Consider the following 24031-nt stretch of genomic DNA (forward strand, 5'->3'; position numbering starts at 1 on the left):
AAATCACAGCAGATCCTAAAGGTTGTACTGGAGGGGAAATTAACTCGTTGAATAAAGCAATATGACTTCGTGCTCCATATAATACAATGCAATTTTAGCCTAACTTGACTGAGCTAGCTAGCTGACTACCACTGTAGCAAGTCAGCCTGCTATATTTCAACATATTTTAAAATATACGCGGTGTGTGCGTGTAGGCAACATTATACCTGGTCTGAGGAAACACTACATTAATGGTATGATAAAATCGTCACTGTGTAGCTATATGTCCTTGTCTAGGACCGATTCATTTCCTCCAATTCAAAAGCAGGAAGTCCTGAACCTGCCACACCTGCTGTCGTCTGAATATGTTGAACCACGTAGCTGGTAATGCATTAATTACAGGGGAAATCAACCAGTAGGACACATTCTATTAATGCGATGTTCCTCTGTCTCTCCCCAACAAGCTGCCACACCTGCTGTTGTCTAAATATGGAATTAGTTGTATGTAATTTAGCTGTAATTTGGATCCAGGAAGTGTAGCCGCTGCCTCTGCACCAGCTAATTGTTGATCCTAATAAATACTACTACTATAACATTCTACTAATGTGATATTTCTGTCTCCCCTACAGGTGTTATCGACATTTATGCAATAAAGGAGGACAACTTTTATTCTCCCATTAAACCTTTCTCTCAGACAAGAGTTATTTCTTTGTCTGGTTAATCTCTGCTGCCATGGAGACGTAAACAACCCCAGGAGGGGTGTTCCACTCAGGGGGAGAGGGTTGACCAGCCATACCCAGGGCTGTGTGTGTGTGTGTGTGTGTGTGTGTGTTCTGTTCATATTCACCAAGCGGACAGAGTAGTGTGGCCTAGTCTGGTTGTTACAGGCAGGCAGACAGACACTTCTCTGTGGCTCAGACATGACTGACTACTTGCTTTTTATAAAATCATCTGCTAAATGGCATATCATATATTATTATAAGGTGTTCTGGCATATTGTGATATTATTATGACAGGAGGTGTTCTGTCATATTGTGATATATTATTATTATGACAGGAGGTGTTCTGGCATATTGTGATATATTATTATTATGACAGGAGGTGTTCTGGCATATTGTGATATATTATTATTATGACAGGAGGTGTTCTGGCATATTGTGATATATTATTATTATGACAGGAGGTGTTCTGTCATATTGTGATATATTATTATTATGACAGAAGGTGTTCTGTCATATTGTGATATATTATTATTATGACAAGAGGTGTTCTGTCATATTGTGATATATTATTATTATGACAGAAGGTGTTCTGGCATATTGTGATATGTTATTATTATTATGACAGGAGGTGTTCTGTCATATTGTGATATATTATTATTATGACAGAAGGTGTTCTGTCATATTGTGATATATTATTATTATGACAGGAGGTGTTCTGTCATATTGTGATATATTATTATTATGACAGAAGGTGTTCTGGCATATTGTGATATATTATTATTATTATGACAGAAGGTGTTCTGTCATATTGTGATATATTATTATTATGACAGGAGGTGTTCTGGCATATTGTGATATATTATTATTATGACAGGAGGTGTTCTGTCATATTGTGATATATTATTATTATTATGACAGAAGGTGTTCTGTCATATTGTGATATATTATTATTATGACAGGAGGTGTTCTGTCATATTGTGATATATTATTATTATTATGACAGGAGGTGTTCTGGCATATTGTGATATATTATTATTATTATGACAGAAGGTGTTCTGTCATATTGTGATATATTATTATTATGACAGGAGGTGTTCTGTCATATTGTGATATATTATTATTATGACAGAAGGTGTTCTGGCATATTGTGATATATTATTATTATGACAGAAGGTGTTCTGTCATATTGTGATATATTATTATTATGACAGAAGGTGTTCTGGCATATTGTGATATATTATTATTATGACAGAAGGTGTTCTGGCATATTGTGATATATTATTATTATGACAGAAGGTGTTCTGGCATATTGTGATATATTATTATTATGACAGAAGGTGTTCTGGCATATTGTGATATATTATTATTATGACAGAAGGTGTTCTGGCATATTGTGATTTATTATTATTATGACAGGAGGTGTTCTGGCATATTGTGATATATTATTATTATGACAGGAGGTGTTCTGGCATATTGTGATATATTATTATTATTATGACAGAAGGTGTTCTGGCATATTGTGATATATTATGACAGAAGGTTGGCAGTTTCTCTTCTTTAGGTTGTTAGTCAGATCAGTTCTGAAACCTTCGGTTTCATTTCCAGGCTGATGTGTGAGATGACGGGAAACGCATACTGTTTCCATCAATCACGTGTGTGTGTGTGTGTGTGTGTGTGTGTGTGTGTTCCCCCTGCCCTGGGTTACTCATCCCTCTCTCCCTGAGGAGAATGGCCCTTTCTTTTCTCTAATTCTACAAACTCTTCATCAAAAAACTCCATCTAGAAGCTAAATCTAGACTCTAATATCTGTATATCTAGATTCTAGGCTGTCTATATCTAGACTGTCTACCCTATTTGTAAATGGACACCCTGGTCCATCTCCAGAACAGCCCGTTCCTCATTGGTTTGTGTCGAAACGGAGCCCCAGTTGACCTGCAGTATGACAACTCCTCAGGTAGGCCTCACACAGACACGTTAGACACACATTGCAGTATGACAACTCCTCAGGTAGGCCTCACACAGACACGTTAGACACACCTTGCAGTATGACAACTCCTCAGGTAGGCCTCACACAGACACGTTAGACACACCTTGCAGTATGACAACTCCTCAGGTAGGCCTCACACAGACACGTTAGACACACCTTGCAGTATGACAACTCCTCAGGTAGGCCTCACACAGACACGTTAGACACACATTGCAGTATGACAACTCCTCAGGTAGGCCTCACACAGACACGTTAGACACACCTTGCAGTATGACAACTCCTCAGGTAGGCCTCACACAGACACGTTAGACACACATTGCAGTATGACAACTCCTCAGGTAGGCCTCACACAGACACGTTAGACACACATTGCAGTATGACAACTCCTCAGGTAGGCCTCACACAGACACGTTAGACACACATTGCAGTATGACAACTCCTCAGGTAGGCCTCACACAGACACGTTAGACACACATTGCAGTATGACAACTCCTCAGGTAGGCCTCACACAGACACGTTAGACACACCTTGCAGTATGACAACTCCTCAGGTAGGCCTCACACAGACACGTTAGACACACCTTGCAGTATGACAACTCCTCAGGTAGGCCTCACACAGACACGTTAGACACACCTTGCAGTATGACAACTCCTCAGGTAGGCCTCACACAGACACGTTAGACACACCTTGCAGTATGACAACTCCTCAGGTAGGCCTCACACAGACACGTTAGACACACATTGCAGTATGACAACTCCTCAGGTAGGCCTCACACAGACACGTTAGACACACATTGCAGTATGACAACTCCTCAGGTAGGCCTCACACAGACACGTTAGACACACATTGCAGTATGACAACTCCTCAGGTAGGCCTCACACAGACACGTTAGACACACATTGCAGTATGACAACTCCTCAGGTAGGCCTCACACAGACACGTTAGACACACATTGCAGTATGACAACTCCTCAGGTAGGCCTCACACAGACACGTTAGACACACATTGCAGTATGACAACTCCTCAGGTAGGCCTCACACAGACACGTTAGACACACATTGCAGTATGACAACTCCTCAGGTAGGCCTCACACAGACACGTTAGACACACATTGCAGTATGACAACTCCTCAGGTAGGCCTCACACAGACACGTTAGACACACATTGCAGTATGACAACTCCTCAGGTAGGCCTCACACAGACACGTTAGACACACATTGCAGTATGACAACTCCTCAGGTAGGCCTCACACAGACACGTTAGACACACATTGCAGTATGACAACTCCTCAGGGAAGGCCGCACACAGACACGTTAGACACACATTGCAGTATGACAACTCCTCAGGGAAGGCCGCACACAGACACGTTAGACACACATTGCAGTATGACAACTCCTCAGGTAGGCCTCACACAGACACGTTAGACACACATTGCAGTATGACAACTCCTCAGGTAGGCCTCACACAGACACGTTAGACACACCTTGCAGTATGACAACTCCTCAGGTAGGCCTCACACAGACACGTTAGACACACATTGCAGTATGACAACTCCTCAGGTAGGCCTCACACAGACACGTTAGACACACATTGCAGTATGACAACTCCTCAGGTAGGCCTCACACAGACACGTTAGACACACATTGCAGTATGACAACTCCTCAGGTAGGCCTCACACAGACACGTTAGACACACATTGCAGTATGACAACTCCTCAGGTAGGCCTCACACAGACACGTTAGACACACATTGCAGTATGACAACTCCTCAGGGAAGGCCGCACACAGACACGTTAGACACACATTGCAGTATGACAACTCCTCAGGTAGGCCTCACACAGACACGTTAGACACAAGGAATCCTGTACAGAATAAATATATTCCAAAACATGCATTTTGTTTGCAACAAGACACTGAAGAAAAACTGCAAAAAATGTGCCAAATTAATCAACTTTATGTCCTGAATACAAAGCGTTATGTTTTGGGGAAAATCCAACAACACATCACTGAGTACCACTTCATATTGTCAAGCATTGTGGTGGCTGCATCATGTTATGGGTATGCTTGTCATCAGCATGGACTAGGGAATGGCGCAGCGGTCTAAGGCACTGTATCGCAGTGCTAGAGGCGTCACTACAGACCCTGGTTCGATCCCTGGCTGTATCACAACTGGCCGTGATCGGGAGTCCCTTAGGGTGGCGCACAATTTGCCCAGCGTCGTCCGGGTGAGGGGAGGTTTTGGCCGGGGGGGGGGCTTTACTTGGCTCATCGCGCTCTAGCGACTCCTTGTGGAGGACCGGGCGCCTGCAGGCTGACCTCGGTCGTCAGGTAGGCCGTCATTGTAAATAAGAATTTGTTGTTAACTGACTTGCCTATTTTAAATAAAGTAAAATACAAATTGTCTGGCTGGATTAACGTTGGCAGGCGCCTCATTCTTTTGAAGCTGACAGCAGTGGACATTAGAAACATGGAAATATCTGTATGACGCATGGGACTAGTGACTGAAACATATTTGTTCTCATCAACGTATGACTCTGTCAAAAGACTGCTATTGTGAACCACTAATCTAACTTAGGCTTGGGGAATTCCTGTGGGTGGGATGGGAACTGTTTTGTCTTGTTCGTCTGGTCACTTTTTTTCTCTGTCTAGGCGTACCTGTTTTGTGTACTGTACCTTTCTTACAAATAATACAAATAAACATTTGAACACAACAACAAAAAAGACCCGTGTCGCAAAAAATGACTAAAAGTATGTGGACACCTGCTAGTTGAACATCTCATTCCAAAGTCATGGACATTAATATGGAGTTGGTCCCCCTTCTGCTGCTATAACAGCCTCCACTCTCCAGGGAAGTCATTAATATGGAGTTGGTCCCCCCTTTGCTGCTATAACAGCCTCCACTCTCCAGGGAAGTCATTAATATGGAGTTGGTCCCCCTTCTGCTGCTATAACAGCCTCCACTCTTCTGGAAAGTCATTAATATGGAGTTGGTCCCCCTTCTGCTCCTATAACAGCCTCCACTCTCCAGGGAAGTCATTAATATGGAGTTGGTCCCCCTTCTGCTGCTATAACAGCCTCCACTCTTCTGGGAAGTCATTAATATGGAGTTGGTCCCCCTTCTGCTGCTATAACAGCCTCCACTCTTCTGGGAAGTCATTAATATGGAGTTGGTCCCCCCCTTTGCTGCTTTAACAGCCTCCACTCTTCTGGGAAGTCATTAACATGGAGTTGGTCCCCTCTTTGCTGCTGTAACAGCCTCCACTCTTCTGGGAAGTCATTAATATGGAGTTGGTCCGCCCTTTGCTGCTATAACAGCCTCCACTCTTCTGGGAAGTCATTAATATGGAGTTGGTCCCCCCCTTTGCTGCTGTAACAGCCTCCACTCTTCTGGGAAGTCATTAATATGGAGTTGGTCCGCCCTTTGCTGCTATAACAGCCTCCACTCTTCTGGGAAGGCTTTCCACTAGATGTTGGAACATTGCTGTCGGGAGTTTACATGCACTTAGGTTGGAGTCATTAACTCGTTTTTCAACCACCACTAATTTCTTGTTAACAAACTATAGTTTTGGCAAGTCGGTTACGACATCTACTTTGTGCATGACACAAGTCATTTTTCCAACAATTGTTTACAGACAGATTATTTCACTTATAATTCACTGTATTACAATTCCAGTGGGTCAGAAGTTTACGTACACTAAGTTGACCGTGCCTTTAAACAGCTTGGGAAATTCTGATAGGCTAATTGACATCATTTGAGTCAATTGGAGGTGTACCTGTGGATGTATTTCAAGGCCTATCTTCAAACTCAGTGCCTCTTTGCTTGACACCATGGGGAAATCAAAAGAAATCAGCCAAGACCTCAGGAAAAAAATTGTAGACCTCCACACGTCTGGTTCATCCTTGGGAGCAATGAAGGTACCACGTTCATCTGTACAAACAATAGTACGCAAGTATAAACACCATGGGACCATGCAGCCGCCATAACCACTCAGGAAGGAGACGCGTTCTGTCTCCTAGAGGTGAACGTACTTTGGTGCGAAAAGGGCAAATCAATCCCAGAACAACAGCAAAGGACCATAAAAAAGCCAGACTACGGTTTGCAACTGCACATGGGAACAAAGATCGTACTTTTTGGAGAAAAGTTCTCTGGTCTGATGAAACAAAAATAGAACTGTTTGGCCATAATGACCATCGTTATGTTTGGAGGACAAAGGGGGAGGCTTGCAAGCCGAAGAATACCATCCCAACCGTGAAGTACGGGGGTGGCAGCATCATGTTGTGGGGTTGCTTTGCTGCAGGAGGGACTGGTGCACTTCACAAAATAGATGGCATCATGAGGTAGAAAAATGATGTGGATATATTGAAGCAACATCTCATCAGACATCAGTCAGGAAGTTAAAGCTTGATCGCAAATGTGTCTTCCAAATGGATAATGACCCCAACCATACTTCCAAAGTTGTGGCAAAATGGCTTAAGGACAATAAAGTCAAGGAATTGGAGTGGCCATCACAAAGCCCTGACCTCAATCCTTTTGAACATTTGTGGGCAGAACTGAAAAAGCGTTTGCGAGCAAGGAGGCCTACAAACCTGACTCAGTTTCACCAGCTCTGTCAGGAGGGAATGGGCCAAAATTCACCCAACTTATTGTGGGAAGCTTGTGGAAGGCTTCCAGAAATGTTTGACCCAAGTTAAACAATTTAAAGGCAATGCTACCAAATACTAATTGAGTGTATGTAAACTTCTGACCCACTGGGAATGTGATGAAAGAAATAAAAGCTGAAATAAATAATTCTCTCTACTGTTATTCTGACATTTCACATTCTTAAAATAAAGTGGTGATCCTAACTGACCTTTACTAGGATTAAATGTCAGGAATTGTGAAAAACTGAGTTGAAATGTATTTGGCTAAGGTGTATGTAAACTTCCGACTTCAACTATAATTATTTAGACCCTTTACTCAGGACTTTGTTGAAGCACCTTCGGCAGCGATTACCGCCTTATCTTCTTGGGTATGAAGCTTGGTACACCTCTATTTGGGGAGTTTCTCTCCTTCTTCTCTGCAGATCCTCTCAAGCTCTGTCAGGTTGGATGGGGAGTGTTGCTGTACAGGTATTTTCAGGTCCCAGAGATGTTAGATCGGATTCAAATCCGGGCTCTGGCTCAGCTAATGAAGGACATTGAGACTTTTCTCGAAGCCACTCCTGCGTTGTCTTGGCAGTGTGCTTAGGGTCGTTGTCCTGTTGAAAGATGAACCTTCACCCCATTCTGAGGTCCTGAGCTCTCTGGAGCTCTCTACCCATCAAGGATATCTCCGCTCATTTTTCCCTCGATCCTGACTAGTCTCCCAGTCACTGAAAACCATCCCCACAGCATGATGCTGCCACCACCATGCTTCACCGTAGGGAATGGTGCCTGGTTTCTTCCAGATGTGAAGCTTGGCATTCAAGCCAAACAATTAAATAATGGTTTCATCATGGTCTGAGAGTCCTTTAGGTGCCTTTTGGGAAACTCCAAGTGGGCTGTCGTGTCTTTTTGCTGAGGAGTGGCTTCTTTCTGGTCACTCTACCATAAAGACCTGATTGGTGGAGTCCTGCAGAGATGGTTGTCCTTCTGGAAGGTTCTCCCATCTCCACAGAGGAGCTCTGGAGCTCTGTCAGAGTGACCATCGGGTTCTTGGTCACCTCCCTGACCAAGGCCCTTCTCCCCCGATTGCTCAGTTTGACCAGGCGGCCAGCTCTAGGAAGAGTCTTGGTGGTTCCAAACTTCTTCCATTTAAGAATGATGGAGGCCACTGTGTTCTTGGGAACCTTCAATGCTGCAGATTTTTTTTGGTATCCTTCCCCAGATCTGTGCCTCGACACAATCCTGTCTCGGAGCTCTACAGACAATTCCTTCGACCTCATGGCTTGGTTTTGGCTCTTACATGCACTGTCAACTTTGGGACCTTATATAGACATGTGTGTGCCTTTCAAAATCATGTCCAATCAATTGAATTTACCACAGGTGGACTCCAAGTTGTAGAAACATCTCAAGGATGATCAATGTAAACAGGATGCACCTGAGCTCAATTTCGAGTCTCATAGCAAAGGGTCTGAATACTGATGTAAATAAGGTATTTCTGTTTTTTATTTTTAATAAATGTGCAAAAAAATATTAACCTGTTTTCGCTTTGTCATTATGGGGTGTTGTGTGTAGATTGATGAGGAAAACATTTTAATTGAATACATTTTAGAATAAGGCTGTAACGTAACACGGTGAAAAGAATCAAGGGGCCTGAATACTTTGTAGTGTACCACATGACCTCTGTTATTATACACTGTATAGTTTTACATTATAAAGCATGCTCATCCGAGTGTCACCTACCTTACACACCGTACACACACTCACCTGACACACACTCACCTTACAGACACGCTGTACACACACCGTACACACACTCACCTGACACACACTCACCTGACACACACTCACCTTACAGACACGCTGTACACACACCGTACACACACTCACCTGACACACACTCACCTGACACACACTCACCTTACAGACACGCTGTACACACACCTTTTATAAAGTTGTGATTATTATTTTCTCCTCAGAACTGTTCCGTATCTCGACCTTTGCCCTCTTCCCGGCTGCAGCGGTAACAGAGCGCACCCTGGCCAGGGCAGGATGGGTCTATACTGGCGTTGGAGACAGGGTGCAGTGTTTCAGGTGATTATCCTGCCACGCTGGCCCATCCCTGATCTTCACTACATCATTTAAATGGACCTACCTACTAACTGATATTGTGTGTATAATTCTCAAGGTGTAACGTGACATCTAATTGTTCAATTGAAATGTTCCTGCTCCAGGTGTAAGGTGACGGCGGAGGGCTGGCAGACAGGTGACTGTCCTACTGAGAGACACAGACAGCTGTCCCCTTCTTGCGGCTTCATCCAGAGTCTACCCTCTACTGCCAACCTCCTCTCGTCTTCTCACAGCGCCTTCTCTCCGCTATGCAGCGCACACGTCATACCGGTGAGATGGGGATGATTACATTGTATTTGTCACATGCGCCGAATACAACAGGTGTCGACCTTATGGGGGTAATGGTTGTGGTGATGAATGGAATGTCTGGGGTGATGATGATGATGGTGGTGGGGGTTATAATGATGGTTGTGGTGGTGGGGGTTATAATGATAGTTATGGTGGGGGTTATAATGATAGTTGTGGTGGGGGTTATAATGATAGTTGTGGTGGGGGTTATAATGATAGTTGTGGTGGGGGTTATAATGATAGTTATGGTGGGGGTTATAATGATAGTTATGGGGGGGGTTATAATGATAGTTGTGGTGGTGGGGGTTATAATTATAGTTGTGGTGGTGGGGGTTATAATGATAGTTGTGGTGGTGGGGGTTATAATGATAGTTGTGGTGGTGGGGGTTATAATGATAGTTGTGGTGGTGGGGGTTATAATGATAGTTGTGGTGGTGGGGGTTATAATGATAGTTGTGGTGGTGGGGGTTATAATGATAGTTGTGGTGGTGGGGGTTATAATGATAGTTGTGGTGGTGGGGGTTATAATGATAGTTGTGATGGTGGTGGGGGTTATAATGACCGTTGTGGTGGGGGTTATAATGATAGTTGTGGTGGTGGGGTTATAATGATAGTTGTGGTGGTGGGGGTTATAATGATAGTTGTGGTGGTGGGGGTTATAATGATAGTTGTGGTGGTGGGGGTTATAATGATAGTTATGGTGGTGGGGGTTATAATGATAGTTATGGTGGTGGGGGTTATAATGATAGTTGTGGTGGTGGGGGTTATAATGATAGTTATGGTGGTGGGGGTTATAATGATAGTTGTGGTGGTGGGGGTTATAATGATAGTTGTGGTGGTGGGGGTTATAATGATAGCTGTGGGGGTTATAATGATAGTTGTGGTGGTGGGGTTATAATGATAGTTGTGGTGGTGGGGGTTATAATGATAGTTGTGGTGGTGGGGTTATAATGATAGTTGTGGTGGTGGGGGTTATAATGATAGTTGTGGTGGTGGGGGTTATAATGATAGTTGTGGTGGTGGGGTTATAATGATAGTTGTGGGGGTTATAATGATAGTTGTGGTGGTGGGGGTTATAATGATCGTGGTGGTGGGGGTTATAATGATCGTTGTGGTGGTGGTGGGGGTTATAATGATAGTTGTGGTGGTGGGGGTTATAATGATAGTTGTGGTGGTGGGGTTATAATGATAGTTGTGAGGGTTATAATGATAGTTGTGGTGGTGGGGGTTATAATGATCGTGGTGGTGGGGGTTATAATGATCGTTGTGGTGGTGGTGGGGGTTATAATGATAGTTGTGGTGGGGGTTATAATGATAGTTGTGGTGGTGGTGGGGGTTATAATGATCGTTGTGGTGGTGGTTATAATGATCGTGGTGGTGGTGGTGGGGGTTATAATGATCGTTGTGGTGAGGGTTATAATGATAGTTGTGGTGGTGGGGGTTATAATGATCGTTGTGGTGAGGGTTATAATGATAGTTGTGGTGAGGGTTATAATGATAGTTGTGGTGGGGGGGTTATAATGATAGTTGTGGTGGTGGGGGTTATAATGATAGTTGTGGTGGTGGGGGTTATAATGATAGTTGTGGTGGTGGGGTTATAATGATCGTTGTGGTGGTGGTGGGGGTTATAATGATCGTTATGGTGGTGGGGTTATAATGATCGTTGTGGTGGTGGTGGGGGTTATAATGATCGTTATGGTGGTGGGGGTTATAATGATAGTTATGTGGTGGGGGTTATAATTATAGTTATGGTGGTGGGGGTTATAATGATAGTTGTGGTGGTGGGGGTTATAATGATAGTTGTGGTGGTGGGGGTTATAATGATAGTTGTGGTGGTGGGGGTTATAATGATAGTTGTGGTGGGGGGGGTTATAATGATCGTGGTGGTGGTGGTGGGGGTTATAATGATCGTGGTGGTGGTGGTGGGGGTTATAATAATAGTTGTGGTGGTGGGGGTTATAATGATAGTTGTGGTGGGGGGGTTATAATGATAGTTATGGGGGGGGTTATAATGATAGTTGTGGTGGTGGGGGTTATAATTATAGTTGTGGTGGTGGGGGTTATAATTATAGTTATGGTGGTGGGGGTTATAATGATAGTTGTGGTGGTGGGGGTTATAATGATAGTTGTGGTGGTGGGGGTTATAATGATAGTTGTGGTGGTGGGGGTTATAATGATAGTTGTGGTGGTGGGGGTTATAATGATAGTTGTGGTGGTGGGGGTTATAATGATAGTTGTGGTGGTGGGGGTTATAATGATAGTTGTGGTGGTGGGGGTTATAATGATAGTTGTGGTGGTGGGGGTTATAATGATAGTTGTGGTGGGGGTTATAATGATAGTTGTGATGGTGGTGGGGGTTATAATGACCGTTGTGGTGGTGGGGTTATAATGATAGTTGTGGTGGTGGGGGTTATAATGATAGTTGTGGTGGTGGGGGTTATAATGATAGTTGTGGTGGTGGGGGTTATAATGATAGTTGTGGTGGTGGGGGTTATAATGATAGTAATGGTGGTGGGGGTTATAATGATAGTTATGGTGGTGGGGGTTATAATGATAGTTGTGGTGGTGGGGGTTATAATGATAGTTATGGTGGTGGGGGTTATAATGATAGTTATGGTGGTGGGGGTTATAATGATAGTTGTGGTGGTGGGGGTTATAATGATAGTTGTGGTGGTGGGGGTTATAATGATAGCTGTGGGGGTTATAATGATAGTTGTGGTGGTGGGGTTATAATGATAGTTGTGGTGGTGGGGGTTATAATGATAGTTGTGGTGGTGGGGTTATAATGATAGTTGTGGTGGTGGGGGTTATAATGATAGTTGTGGTGGTGGGGTTATAATGATAGTTGTGGGGGTTATAATGATAGTTGTGGTGGTGGGGGTTATAATGATCGTGGTGGTGGGGGTTATAATGATCGTTGTGGTGGTGGTGGGGGTTATAATGATAGTTGTGGTGGGGGTTATAATGATAGTTGTGATGGTGGTGGGGGTTATAATGATCGTTGTGGTGGTGGTTATAATGATCGTGGTGGTGGTGGTGGGGGTTATAATGATCGTTGTGGTGAGGGTTATAATGATAGTTGTGGTGGTGGGGGTTATAATGATCGTTGTGGTGGGGGTTATAATGATAGTTATGGTGGTGGGGGTTATAATGATAGTTGTGGTGGTGGGGGTTATAATGATAGTTATGGTGGTGGGGGTTATAATGATAGTTGTGGTGGTGGGGGTTATAATGATAGTTGTGGTGGTGGGGGTTATAATGATAGCTGTGGGGGTTATAATGATAGTTGTGGTGGTGGGGTTATAATGATAGTTGTGGTGGTGGGGGTTATAATGATAGTTGTGGTGGTGGGGTTATAATGATAGTTGTGGTGGTGGGGGTTATAATGATAGTTGTGGTGGTGGGGTTATAATGATAGTTGTGGGGGTTATAATGATAGTTGTGGTGGTGGGGGTTATAATGATCGTGGTGGTGGGGGTTATAATGATCGTTGTGGTGGTGGTGGGGGTTATAATGATAGTTGTGGTGGGGGTTATAATGATAGTTGTGATGGTGGTGGGGGTTATAATGATCGTTGTGGTGGTGGTTATAATGATCGTGGTGGTGGTGGTGGGGGTTATAATGATCGTTGTGGTGAGGGTTATAATGATAGTTGTGGTGGTGGGGGTTATAATGATCGTTGTGGTGAGGGTTATAATGATAGTTGTGGTGAGGGTTATAATGATAGTTGTGGTGGGGGGGTTATAATGATAGTTGTGGTGGTGGGGGTTATAATGATAGTTGTGGTGGTGGGGGTTATAATGATAGTTGTGGTGGTGGGGTTATAATGATCGTTGTGGTGGTGGTGGGGGTTATAATGATCGTTATGGTGGTGGGGTTATAATGATCGTTGTGGTGGTGGTGGGGGTTATAATGATCGTTATGGTGGTGGGGGTTATAATGATAGTTATGTGGTGGGGGTTATAATTATAGTTATGGTGGTGGGGGTTATAATGATAGTTGTGGTGGTGGGGGTTATAATGATAGTTGTGGTGGTGGGGGTTATAATGATAGTTGTGGTGGTGGGGGTTATAATGATAGTTGTGGTGGGGGGGGTTATAATGATCGTGGTGGTGGTGGTGGGGGTTATAATAATAGTTGTGGTGGTGGGGGTTATAATGATAGTTGTGGTGGTGGGGGTTATAATGATAGTTGTGGTGGGGGGGTTATAATGATAGCTGTGGGGGTTATAATGATAGTTGTGGTGGTGGGGGTTATAATGATAGTTGTGGTGGGGGTTATAATGATAGTTGTGGTGGTGGGGGTTATAATGATAGTTGTGGTGGTGGGGGTTATAATGATAGCTGTGGGGGTTATAATGATAGTTGTGGTGGTGGGGGTTATAATGATAGTTGTGGTGGTGGGGGTTATAATGATAGTTGTGGGGGTTATAATGATAGTTGTGGTGGTGGGGGTTATAATGATAGTTGTGGTGGTGGGGGTTATAATGATCGTTGTGGTGGTGGTGGGGGTTATAATGATCGTTGTGGTGGTGGTGGGGGTTATAATGATAGTTGTGGTGGGGGTTATAATGATAGTTGTGATGGTGGTGGGGGTTATACTGATCGTTGTGGTGAGGGTTATAATGATAGTTGTGGTGGTGGGGGTTATAATGATAGTTGTGGTGGTGGGGGTTATAATGATAGTTGTGGTGGGGGGGTTATAATGATAGTTGTGGTGGTGGGGGTTATAATGATAGTTGTGGTGGTGGGGGTTATAATGATCGTTGTGGTGGTGGGGGTTATAATGATCGTTATGGTGGTGGGGGTTATAATGATAGTTGTGGTGGTGGGGGTTATAATGATAGTTATGGTGGTGGGGGTTATAATGATAGTTATGTGGTGGGGGTTATAATTATAGTTATGGTGGTGGGGGTTATAATGATAGTTGTGGTGGTGGGGGTTATAATGATAGTTGTGGTGGTGGGGGTTATAATGATAGTTGTGGTGGGGGGGGTTATAATGATAGTTGTGGTGGTGGGGGTTATAATGATAGTTGTGGTGGTGGGGGTTATAATGATAGTTGTGGTGGTGGGGGTTATAATAATAGTTGTGGTGGTGGGGGTTATAATGATAGTTGTGGTGATGGGGGTGGGGGTTATAATGATAGTTGTGGTGGTGGGGGTTATAATGATAGGTGTGGTGATGGTGGTTATAATGATAGTTATGGTGGTGGGGGTTATAATGATAGTTGTGGTGGGGGTTATAATGATAGGTGTGGTGATGGTGGTTATAATGATAGTTATGGTGGTGGGGGTGGGGGTTATAATGATAGTTGTGGTGGGGGGGGTTATAATGATAGCTGTGGGGGTTATAATGATAGTTGTGGTGGTGGGGGTTATAATGGTTGTTGTGGTGGTGGGGGTTATAATGATAGTTGTGGTGGTGGGGGTTATAATGATAGCTGTGGGGGTTATAATGATAGTTGTGGTGGTGGGGGTTATAATGATAGTTGTGGTGGTGGGGTTATAATGATAGTTATGGTGGTGGGGGTTATAATGATAGTTATGTGGTGGGGGTTATAATGATAGTTGTGGTGGTGGGGTTATAATGATAGTTGTGGTGGTGGGGGTTATAATGATAGTTGTGGTGGTGGGGGTTATAATGATAGTTGTGGTGGGGGGGGTTATAATGATCGTGGTGGTGGTGGTGGGGGTTATAATGATAGTTGTGGTGGTGGGGGTTATAATGATAGTTGTGGTGGTGGGGGTTATAATGATAGTTGTGGTGGTGGGGGTTATAATGATAGTTGTGGTGGTGGGGGTTATAATGATAGTTGTGGTGGGGGGGGTATAATGATAGCTGTGGGGGTTATAATGATAGTTGTGGTGGTGGGGGTTATAATGATAGTTGTGGTGGGGGTTATAATGATAGTTGTGGTGGTGGGGGTTATAATGATAGTTGTGGTGGTGGGGGTTATAATGATAGTTGTGGTGGTGGTTATAATGATCGTGGTGGTGGTGGTGGGGGTTATACTGATCGTTGTGGTGAGGGTTATAATGATAGTTGTGGTGGTGGGGGTTATAATGATAGTTGTGGTGGTGGGGGTTATAATGATAGTTGTGGTGGGGGGGTTATAATGATAGTTATGGTGGGGGTTATAATGATCGTTGTGGTGGTGGTTATAATGATCGTGGTGGTGGGGGTTATACTGATCGTTGTGGTGAGGGTTATAATGATAGTTGTGGTGGTGGGGGTTATAATGATAGTTGTGGTGGTGGGGGTTATAATGATAGTTGTGGTGGGGGGGTTATAATGATAGTTGTGGTGGTGGGGGTTATAATGATAGTTGTGGTGGTGGGGGTTATAATGATCGTTGTGGTGGTGGTGGGGGTTATAATGATCGTTGTGGTGGTGGTGGGGGTTATAATGATCGTTATGGTGGTGGGGGTTATAATGATAGTTATGGTGGTGGGGGTTATAATGATAGTTATGTGGTGGGGGTTATAATTATAGTTATGGTGGTGGGGGTTATAATGATAGTTGTGGTGGTGGGGGTTATAATGATAGTTGTGGTGGTGGGGGTTATAATGATAGTTGTGGTGGGGGGGGTTATAATGATAGTTGTGGTGGTGGGGGTTATAATGATAGTTGTGGTGGTGGGGGTTATAATGATAGTTGTGGTGGTGGGGGTTATAATGATAGTTGTGGTGGTGGGGGTTATAATGATAGTTGTGGTGATGGGGGTGGGGGTTATAATGATAGTTGTGGTGATGGGGGTTATAATGATAGTTGTGGTGGGGGTTATAATGATAGGTGTGGTGATGGTGGTTATAATGATAGTTATGGTGGTGGGGGTTATAATGATAGTTGTGGTGGGGGTTATAATGATAGGTGTGGTGATGGTGGTTATAATGATAGTTATGGGGGTGGGGGTTATAATGATAGTTGTGGTGGGGGGGGTTATAATGATAGCTGTGGGGGTTATAATGATAGTTGTGGTGGTGGGGGTTATAATGATAGTTGTGGTGGTGGGGGTTATAATGATAGTTGTGGTGGTGGGGGTTATAATGATAGCTGTGGGGGTTATAATGATAGTTGTGGTGGTGGGGGTTATAATGATAGTTGTGGTGGTGGGGTTATAATGATAGTTGTGGTGGTGGGGGTTATAATGATAGTTGTGGTGGTGGGGGTTATAATGATAGTTGTGGGGGTTATAATGATAGTTGTGGTGGTGGGGGTTATAATGATAGTTGTGGTGGTGGGGGTTATAATGATCGTTGTGGTGGTGGTGGGGGTTATAATGATCGTTGTGGTGGTGGTGGGGGTTATAATGATAGTTGTGGTGGGGGTTATAATGATAGTTGTGATGGTGGTGGGGGTTATAATGATCGTTGTGGTGGTGGTTATAATGATCGTGGTGGGGGTTATAATGATCGTGGTGGTGGTGGTTATAATGATCGTGGTGGTGGTGGTGGGGGTTATAATGATCGTTGTGGTGAGGGTTATAATGATAGTTGTGGTGGTGGGGGTTATAATGATAGTTGTGGTGGGGGGGGTTATAATGATAGTTGTGGTGGGGGGGGTTATAATGATCGTTGGGGTGATGGTGGGGGTTATAATGATAGTTGTGGTGGTGGTGGGGGTTATAATGATCTTTGTGGTGGGGGTTATAATGATCGTTGTGGTGGGGGGGTTATAATGATCGTTGTGGTGGGGGTTATAATGATCGTTGTGGTGGTGGTGGGGGTTATAATGATCGTTGTGGTGGGGGTTCTAATGATCGTTGGGGTGATGGTGGTGGGGGTTATAATGATCGTTGTGGTGGGGGTTATAATGATAGTTGTGGTGGGGGGGTTATAATGATCGTTGTGGTGGGGGTTATAATGATCGTTGGGGTGATGGTGGTTATAATGATCGTTGTGGTGGGGGTTATAATGATCGTTGTGGTGGTGGGGGTTATAATGATCGTTGTGGTGGGGGTTATAATGATAGTGGTGGTGGGGGGGGTTATAATGATAGTTGTGGTGGTGGTGGGGGTTATAATGATAGTTGTGGTCGTGGTGGGGGTTATAATGATCGTTGTGGTGGGGGTTATAATGATCGTTATGGTGGAGGGGTTATAATGATAGTTATGGTGGAGGGGTTATAATGATAGTTGTGGTGGTGGGGGTTATAATGATCGTTGTGGTGATGGTGGGGGTTATAATGATCGTTGGGGTGATGGGGGTGGGGGTTATAATGATCGTTGGGGTGATGGTGGTGGGGGTTATAATGATCGTTGGGGTGATGGTGGTGGGGGTTATAATGATTGTTGGGGTGATGGTGGGGGTTATAATATCGTTGGGGTGGTGGTGGGGGTGATGTCCGATGTCTAATAACGTGTGTTATCTCTCCCAGGTGTCAGGACCTGGCCCAGCCCCCCTCCCCGTCTCCACCCCTTCACCGGTGTCCGGTGAAGAGCCCGGTGTCGCGCCCCCCTCCAGCCCACTGAGCTCCCGAGAAGTAGAGGACATGTAAGGCTCTTATTGGCTGTTTCTACGATCTTATTGGCTGTTTCTACACTCTGATTGGTTGGCTGCACTGACATTTATTTAAGCATAATTTATTTGTCAAATGTTCTCTTAAAACTTTCTGTAGGTGTTACCAGAGAAATATAAAATAACACTACTTTAATACACAAGACTAATAATTAGGGATCTGACAAATAGACCATTTTTCATAACGTTTAAACCCAAACAAATATTAAAACGATAAGCAAAAAGTGTAAAATGACACGTGCATTAGCAATGCAGATTATGGTCGTACCGCTGCTATTGCATGTGACTGCTAGCGGGCAATGAAGTTCTGTGTAGCACATTTATGGTTCTAGACTGGTAGGCTGTATTCATGGTTCTAGACTGGTAGGCTGTATTCGTGGTTCTAGACTGGTAGGCTGTATTCGTGGTTCTAGACTGGTAGGCTGTATTCGTGGTTCTAGACTGGTAGGCTGTATTCGTGGTTCTAGACTGGTAGGCTGTATTCGTGGTTCTAGACTGGTAGGCTGTATTCGTGGTTCTAGACTGGTAGGCTGTATTCGTGGTTCTAGACTGGTAGGCTGTATTCGTGGATCTAGACTGGTAGGCTGTATTCATGGATCTAGACTGGTAGGCTGTATTCGTGGTTCTAGACTGGTAGGCTGTATTCGTGGATCTAGACTGGTAGGCTGTATTCGTGGTTCTAGACTGGTAGGCTGTATTCGTGGTTCTAGACGGGTAGGCTGTATTCGTGGTTCTAGACTGGTAGGCTGGATGAAAGTGAACAATGTGTGATCGGGGTGTATTCATTCCGCCGATTCTGTTGAAAACGTTTCTTAAACATACCTGAATTTGTCCAATAGAAACTCTAGTTTACAACTGTTGGACTAATGACTACACCCTAGATCAGCTAGATGCAGGCCAGAGTGTGCAAGGCGGAATTGAATGTGTCAATGTCTCATTACTCAAATTTCTCTCGACCTATGTTGGGAACTTCCATTCATAGGCTAGGTTGTAGCAACCTCATGATGGGTATAGGGATAATTTGAGTATCACGTAGTAGCCTAAACCTATCACTGTTACATTGAACTGGGTGAATATGAATGACAGTAACCTAAACCTATCACTGTTACATAGAACTGGGTGAATGGAATATGAATGACAGTAACCTAAACCTATCACTGTTACATTGAACTGGGTGAATATGAATGACAGTAACCTAAACCTATCACTGTTACATTGAACTGGGTGAATATGAATGACAGTAACCTAAACCTATCACTGTTACATTGAACTGGGTGAATATGAATGACAGTAACCTAAACCTATCGATGTTACGTTGAACTGGGTGAATGGAATATGAATGACAGTAACCTAATATGCTGTAATAGAAATAAGGCCAAAAATAATCCTCCCCACTTATCTTAAACGGCACCTACCACCACTGGTGTGCAATAATAGTGTTTAAAATGTTTTTTGAATGACTACCTCATCTCAGTACCCCACACACACAATTATCTGTAAGATCCCTCAGTCGAGCAGTGAATTTCAAACACAAAGACCAGGGAGGTTTTCCAATCCCTCGTAAAGGGCACCTATTGGTAGATGGATAAAATAAAAAGCAGACATTGAATATCCTTTTTGAGCATGAGGAAGTTATTAATTACACTTTGGATGGTGTATCAATACACCCAGTCACTACAAAGATACAGGCGTCCTTCCTAACTCAGTTGCCAGAGAGGAAGGAAACTGCTCAGGGTTTTCACCATGAGGCCCTTGGTGACTTTAAAAAAGTTAGACTTAATGGCTGTGATAGGAGAAAACTGAGGATGGATCAACAACATTGTAGTTACTCCACAATACTAACCTAAATAATAGAGTGAAAAGGAATCCTGTACGGAATAAATATATTCCATCCTGTTTGCAACAAGACACTGAAGAAAAACGGCAAAAAATGTGCCAAAGGAATTCATTTTATGTCGTGAATAGAAAGCGTTAGGTTTGGGGAAAATCCAACAACACAAATCCAACAACACATTACTGAGTACCACTTCATATTTTCAAGCATGGTGGTGGCTGCATCATGTTATGGGTATGCTTGTCATCGGCAAGGACTAGGGAATTTTTGGGGATAAAAAGAAACGGAATAGGGGCCTCCCGTGTGGCGCAGCGGTCTAAGGCACTGCATCTCAGTGCTAGAGGCGTCACTACAGACCCTGGTTCGATCTTGGGCTTTATCACAACCGGCCGTGATCGGGAGTCTCATAGGGCGGCGCACAATTGGCCCAGAGTCGTCTGGGTTAGGGAAGGATTTGGCCGGGGGGGCTTTACTTGGCTCATCGTGCTCTAGCTACTCCTGCAGCTACTCCTGCAGGCTGACCTTGGTCGTCAGGTGAACGGTGTTTCCTCCGACACAGTGGTGCGGCTGGCTTCCGGGTTAAGCGGGCGGGTATTAAGATGCGCGGTTTGGCGGGTCATGTTTCGGAGGACGCATGACTCAACCTTCGCCTCCCGAGCATGTTGGAGTTTCTGCGATGAGACGAGATCGAAATTGGGGAGAAAAAGGGGAGAAAATACCAAAATAATGATGAAGGGGAATAGAGCTAAAGACAGACAGATCCTAGAGGAAAACTGACACTGGGAAACCAATTAACCTTTCAGCAGGACAATAACCTAAAACATAAGGCCATATATACACTGGAGTTGCTTACCAAGAAGACATTGAATGTTCCTGAGTGGCCTAGTTAAGTATTTTTCATTAAAATCGGCTTGAAAATCTATAGCAAGAAATGGCTGTCTAGCAATGATCAACAACCAACTTGACAGAGCTTGAAGAAATGAATGTGCAAATATTGTATGATCCAGGTGTGCAAATCTCTTAGAGACTTACCCAGAAAGACTCACAGCTGTAATTGTTGCCAAAGGAGCTTCTACAAAGTATTGACTAAGGGGTGTGAATACTTACTGTACCAGTCAAAAGTTTGGACACACCTACTCATTCATGGGTTTTTCTTTATTTTTACTATTTTCTACATTGTAAAATAATAGTGAAGACATCAAAACTATGAAATAACACATATATGGAATTTTTATTTATTTAACCTTTATTTAACTAGGCAAGTCAGTTAAGAACAAATTCGTATTTACAATGACGGCCTACCCTGGTCAAACCCGGACGATGCTGGGCCAATTGTGTGCCGCTCTATGGGAATCCCAATCACGGCCGGTTGTGATACAGCCTGGAATCGAACCAGGGTCTCTAGTGCCTTAGAACACTGCACCACTTGGGAGCCCCGAGTGATGTATTAACCAAAAAAAGTGTTAAACAAATCAAAACATATTTTATAATTGAGGTTCTTCAAAGTAGCCACCCGTTGCCTTGATGACAGCTTTGCACACTCTTGGCATTCTCTCAACCAGCTGCATGAGGTAGTCATCTGGAATGCATTTCAATTAACAGGTGTGCCTTGTTAAATGTTCATTTTTGGAATTTCTTTCCTTAATGCGTTTGAACCAATCAGTTGTGTTGTGACAAGGTAGGGGTGGTATACAGAAGATAGCCCTATTTGGTAAAATACCAAGTCCATATTATGGCAATAACAGCTCAAGTAAGTAAAGAGCAATGACAGTCCATCATTACTTTAAGACATGAAGGTCCGTCAATCTGGAAAATATCAAGAATTTGAAAATTATATGAACTGTAACTCAATACATTGAAATTGTTTCATGTTGAATTTATTTTGGCTGAGTATTTTTTAACATACATTCAGAACTGAAAATTAACCTAACTTGAACGTCTGGAACAGATATATTTTAAATTGTAATTTTGCTAACTGGGTAAGCGGTTTCAGATTTTTGGGAACACACTGAAAAGGAACTGTTGATCGTTCATCGCAAATTTGTATTAAAATGGCATGAGTTGGGTGTACTGAATTAATGCCTCATAAAGGTAAGGGCTGGAATTTGTCCTTGATGCTCGAACAGCAGCGTGTTGATCTAGATACTTACACTCCCTGCAATGCATAGTCGATGCGCTACTTGCATGTGCATTGGCCGGGTTTAGATTCAACATAGATAACTGTGTTGTGAGCGGCTGGTCTTGGTTGAGGAAAATGTAGGCTAGCTAGCAGTGTTTGTGCTGAAACTGACCTCTGGCTGCACACCTAATCTAGCCAGTTTGACTGTATCATGGTGGAGTAACTAACTAGATGAGCGTTGTATGTATTGTATGTATTAGAAAGCAGTATGGCAGGTTCCAGTATGGCAGTATGGCATGTTGCAGTATGGCAGGTTCCAGTATAGCAGTATGGCAGGTTCCAGTATAGCAGTATGGCAGGTTCCAGTATAGCAGTATGGCAGGTTCCAGTATAGCAGTATGGCAGGTTCCAGTATGGCAGTATGGCAGGTTCCAGTATAGCAGTATGGCAGGTTCCAGTATAGCAGTATGGCAGGTTCCAGTATAGCAGTATGGCAGGTTCCAGTATAGCAGTATGGCAGGTTCCAGTATAGCAGTATGGCAGGTTCCAGTATAGCAGTATGGCAGGTTCCAGTATGGCAGTATGGCAGGTTCCAGTATAGCAGTATGGCAGGTTCCAGTATAGCAGTATGGCAGGTTCCAGTATGGCAGTATGGCAGGTTCCAGTATGGCAGTATGGCAGGTTCCAGTATAGCAGTATGGCAGGTTCCAGTATGGCAGTATGGCAGGTTCCAGTATAGCAGTATGGCAGGTTCCAGTATAGCAGGTTCCAGTATGGCAGTATGGCAGGTTCCAGTATAGCAGTATGGCAGGTTCCAGTATAGCAGTATGGCAGGTTCCAGTATAGCAGTATGGCAGGTTCCAGTATGGCAGTATGGCAGGTTCCAGTATAGCAGTATGGCAGGTTCCAGTATGGCAGTATGGCAGGTTCCAGTATAGCAGTATGGCAGGTTCCAGTATAGCAGTATGGCAGGTTCCAGTATAGCAGTATGGCAGGTTCCAGTATAGCAGTATGGCAGGTTCCAGTATAGCAGTATGGCAGGTTCCAGTATAGCAGTATGGCAGGTTCCAGTATAGCAGTATGGCAGGTTCCAGTATAGCAGTATGGCAGGTTCCAGTATAGCAGTATGGCAGGTTCCAGTATAGCAGTATGGCAGGTTCCAGTATAGCAGTATGGCAGGTTCCAGTATAGCAGTATGGCAGGTTCCAGTATAGCAGTATGGCAGGTTCCAGTATAGCAGTATGGCAGGTTCCAGTATAGCAGTATGGCAGGTTCCAGTATAGCAGTATGGCAGGTTCCAGTATAGCAGTATGGCAGGTTCCAGTATAGCAGTATGGCAGGTTCCAGTATAGCAGTATGGCAGGTTCCAGTATAGCAGTATGGCAGGTTCCAGTATAGCAGTATGGCAGGTTCCAGTATAGCAGTATGGCAGGTTCCAGTATAGCAGTATGGCAGGTTCCAGTATGGCAGTATGGCAGGTTCCAGTATAGCAGTATGGCAGGTTCCAGTATGGCAGTATGGCAGGTTCCAGTATAGCAGTATGGCAGGTTCCAGTATAGCAGTATGGCAGGTTCCAGTATAGCAGTATGGCAGGTTCCAGTATAGCAGTATGGCAGGTTCCAGTATAGCAGTATGGCAGGTTCCAGTATAGCAGTATGGCAGGTTCCAGTATGGCAGTATGGCAGGTTCCAGTATAGCAGTATGGCAGGTTCCAGTATAGCAGTATGGCAGGTTCCAGTATAGCAGTATGGCAGGTTCCAGTATAGCAGTATGGCAGGTTCCAGTATAGCAGTATGGCAGGTTCCAGTATGGCAGTATGGCAGGTTCCAGTATAG

At 44.0% G+C, this 24031-nt stretch overlaps 1 protein-coding gene across 1 annotated transcript in view; it reads left to right on the forward strand.

Moving 5' to 3' along the window:
* Positions 1 to 1677: 1677 nt before the first annotated feature.
* Positions 1678 to 24031, forward strand: part of birc2 (baculoviral IAP repeat containing 2) — a 35896-nt gene continuing 13542 nt past the window's right edge. The window contains exons 1-5 of the mRNA XM_038987096.1: positions 1678 to 1751; positions 2206 to 2655; positions 9287 to 9401; positions 9542 to 9707; positions 18104 to 18219. Coding sequence (XP_038843024.1) covers positions 2562 to 2655; positions 9287 to 9401; positions 9542 to 9707; positions 18104 to 18219 — 491 coding nt within the window. The 5' untranslated portion in view covers positions 1678 to 1751; positions 2206 to 2561. The remainder of the gene's footprint in view (positions 1752 to 2205; positions 2656 to 9286; positions 9402 to 9541; positions 9708 to 18103; positions 18220 to 24031) is intronic.

The sequence above is a fragment of the Salvelinus namaycush genome, unplaced genomic scaffold (assembly GCF_016432855.1).
Source record: "Salvelinus namaycush isolate Seneca unplaced genomic scaffold, SaNama_1.0 Scaffold642, whole genome shotgun sequence".
NCBI classification, from domain to species: Eukaryota; Metazoa; Chordata; class Actinopteri; order Salmoniformes; family Salmonidae; genus Salvelinus; species Salvelinus namaycush.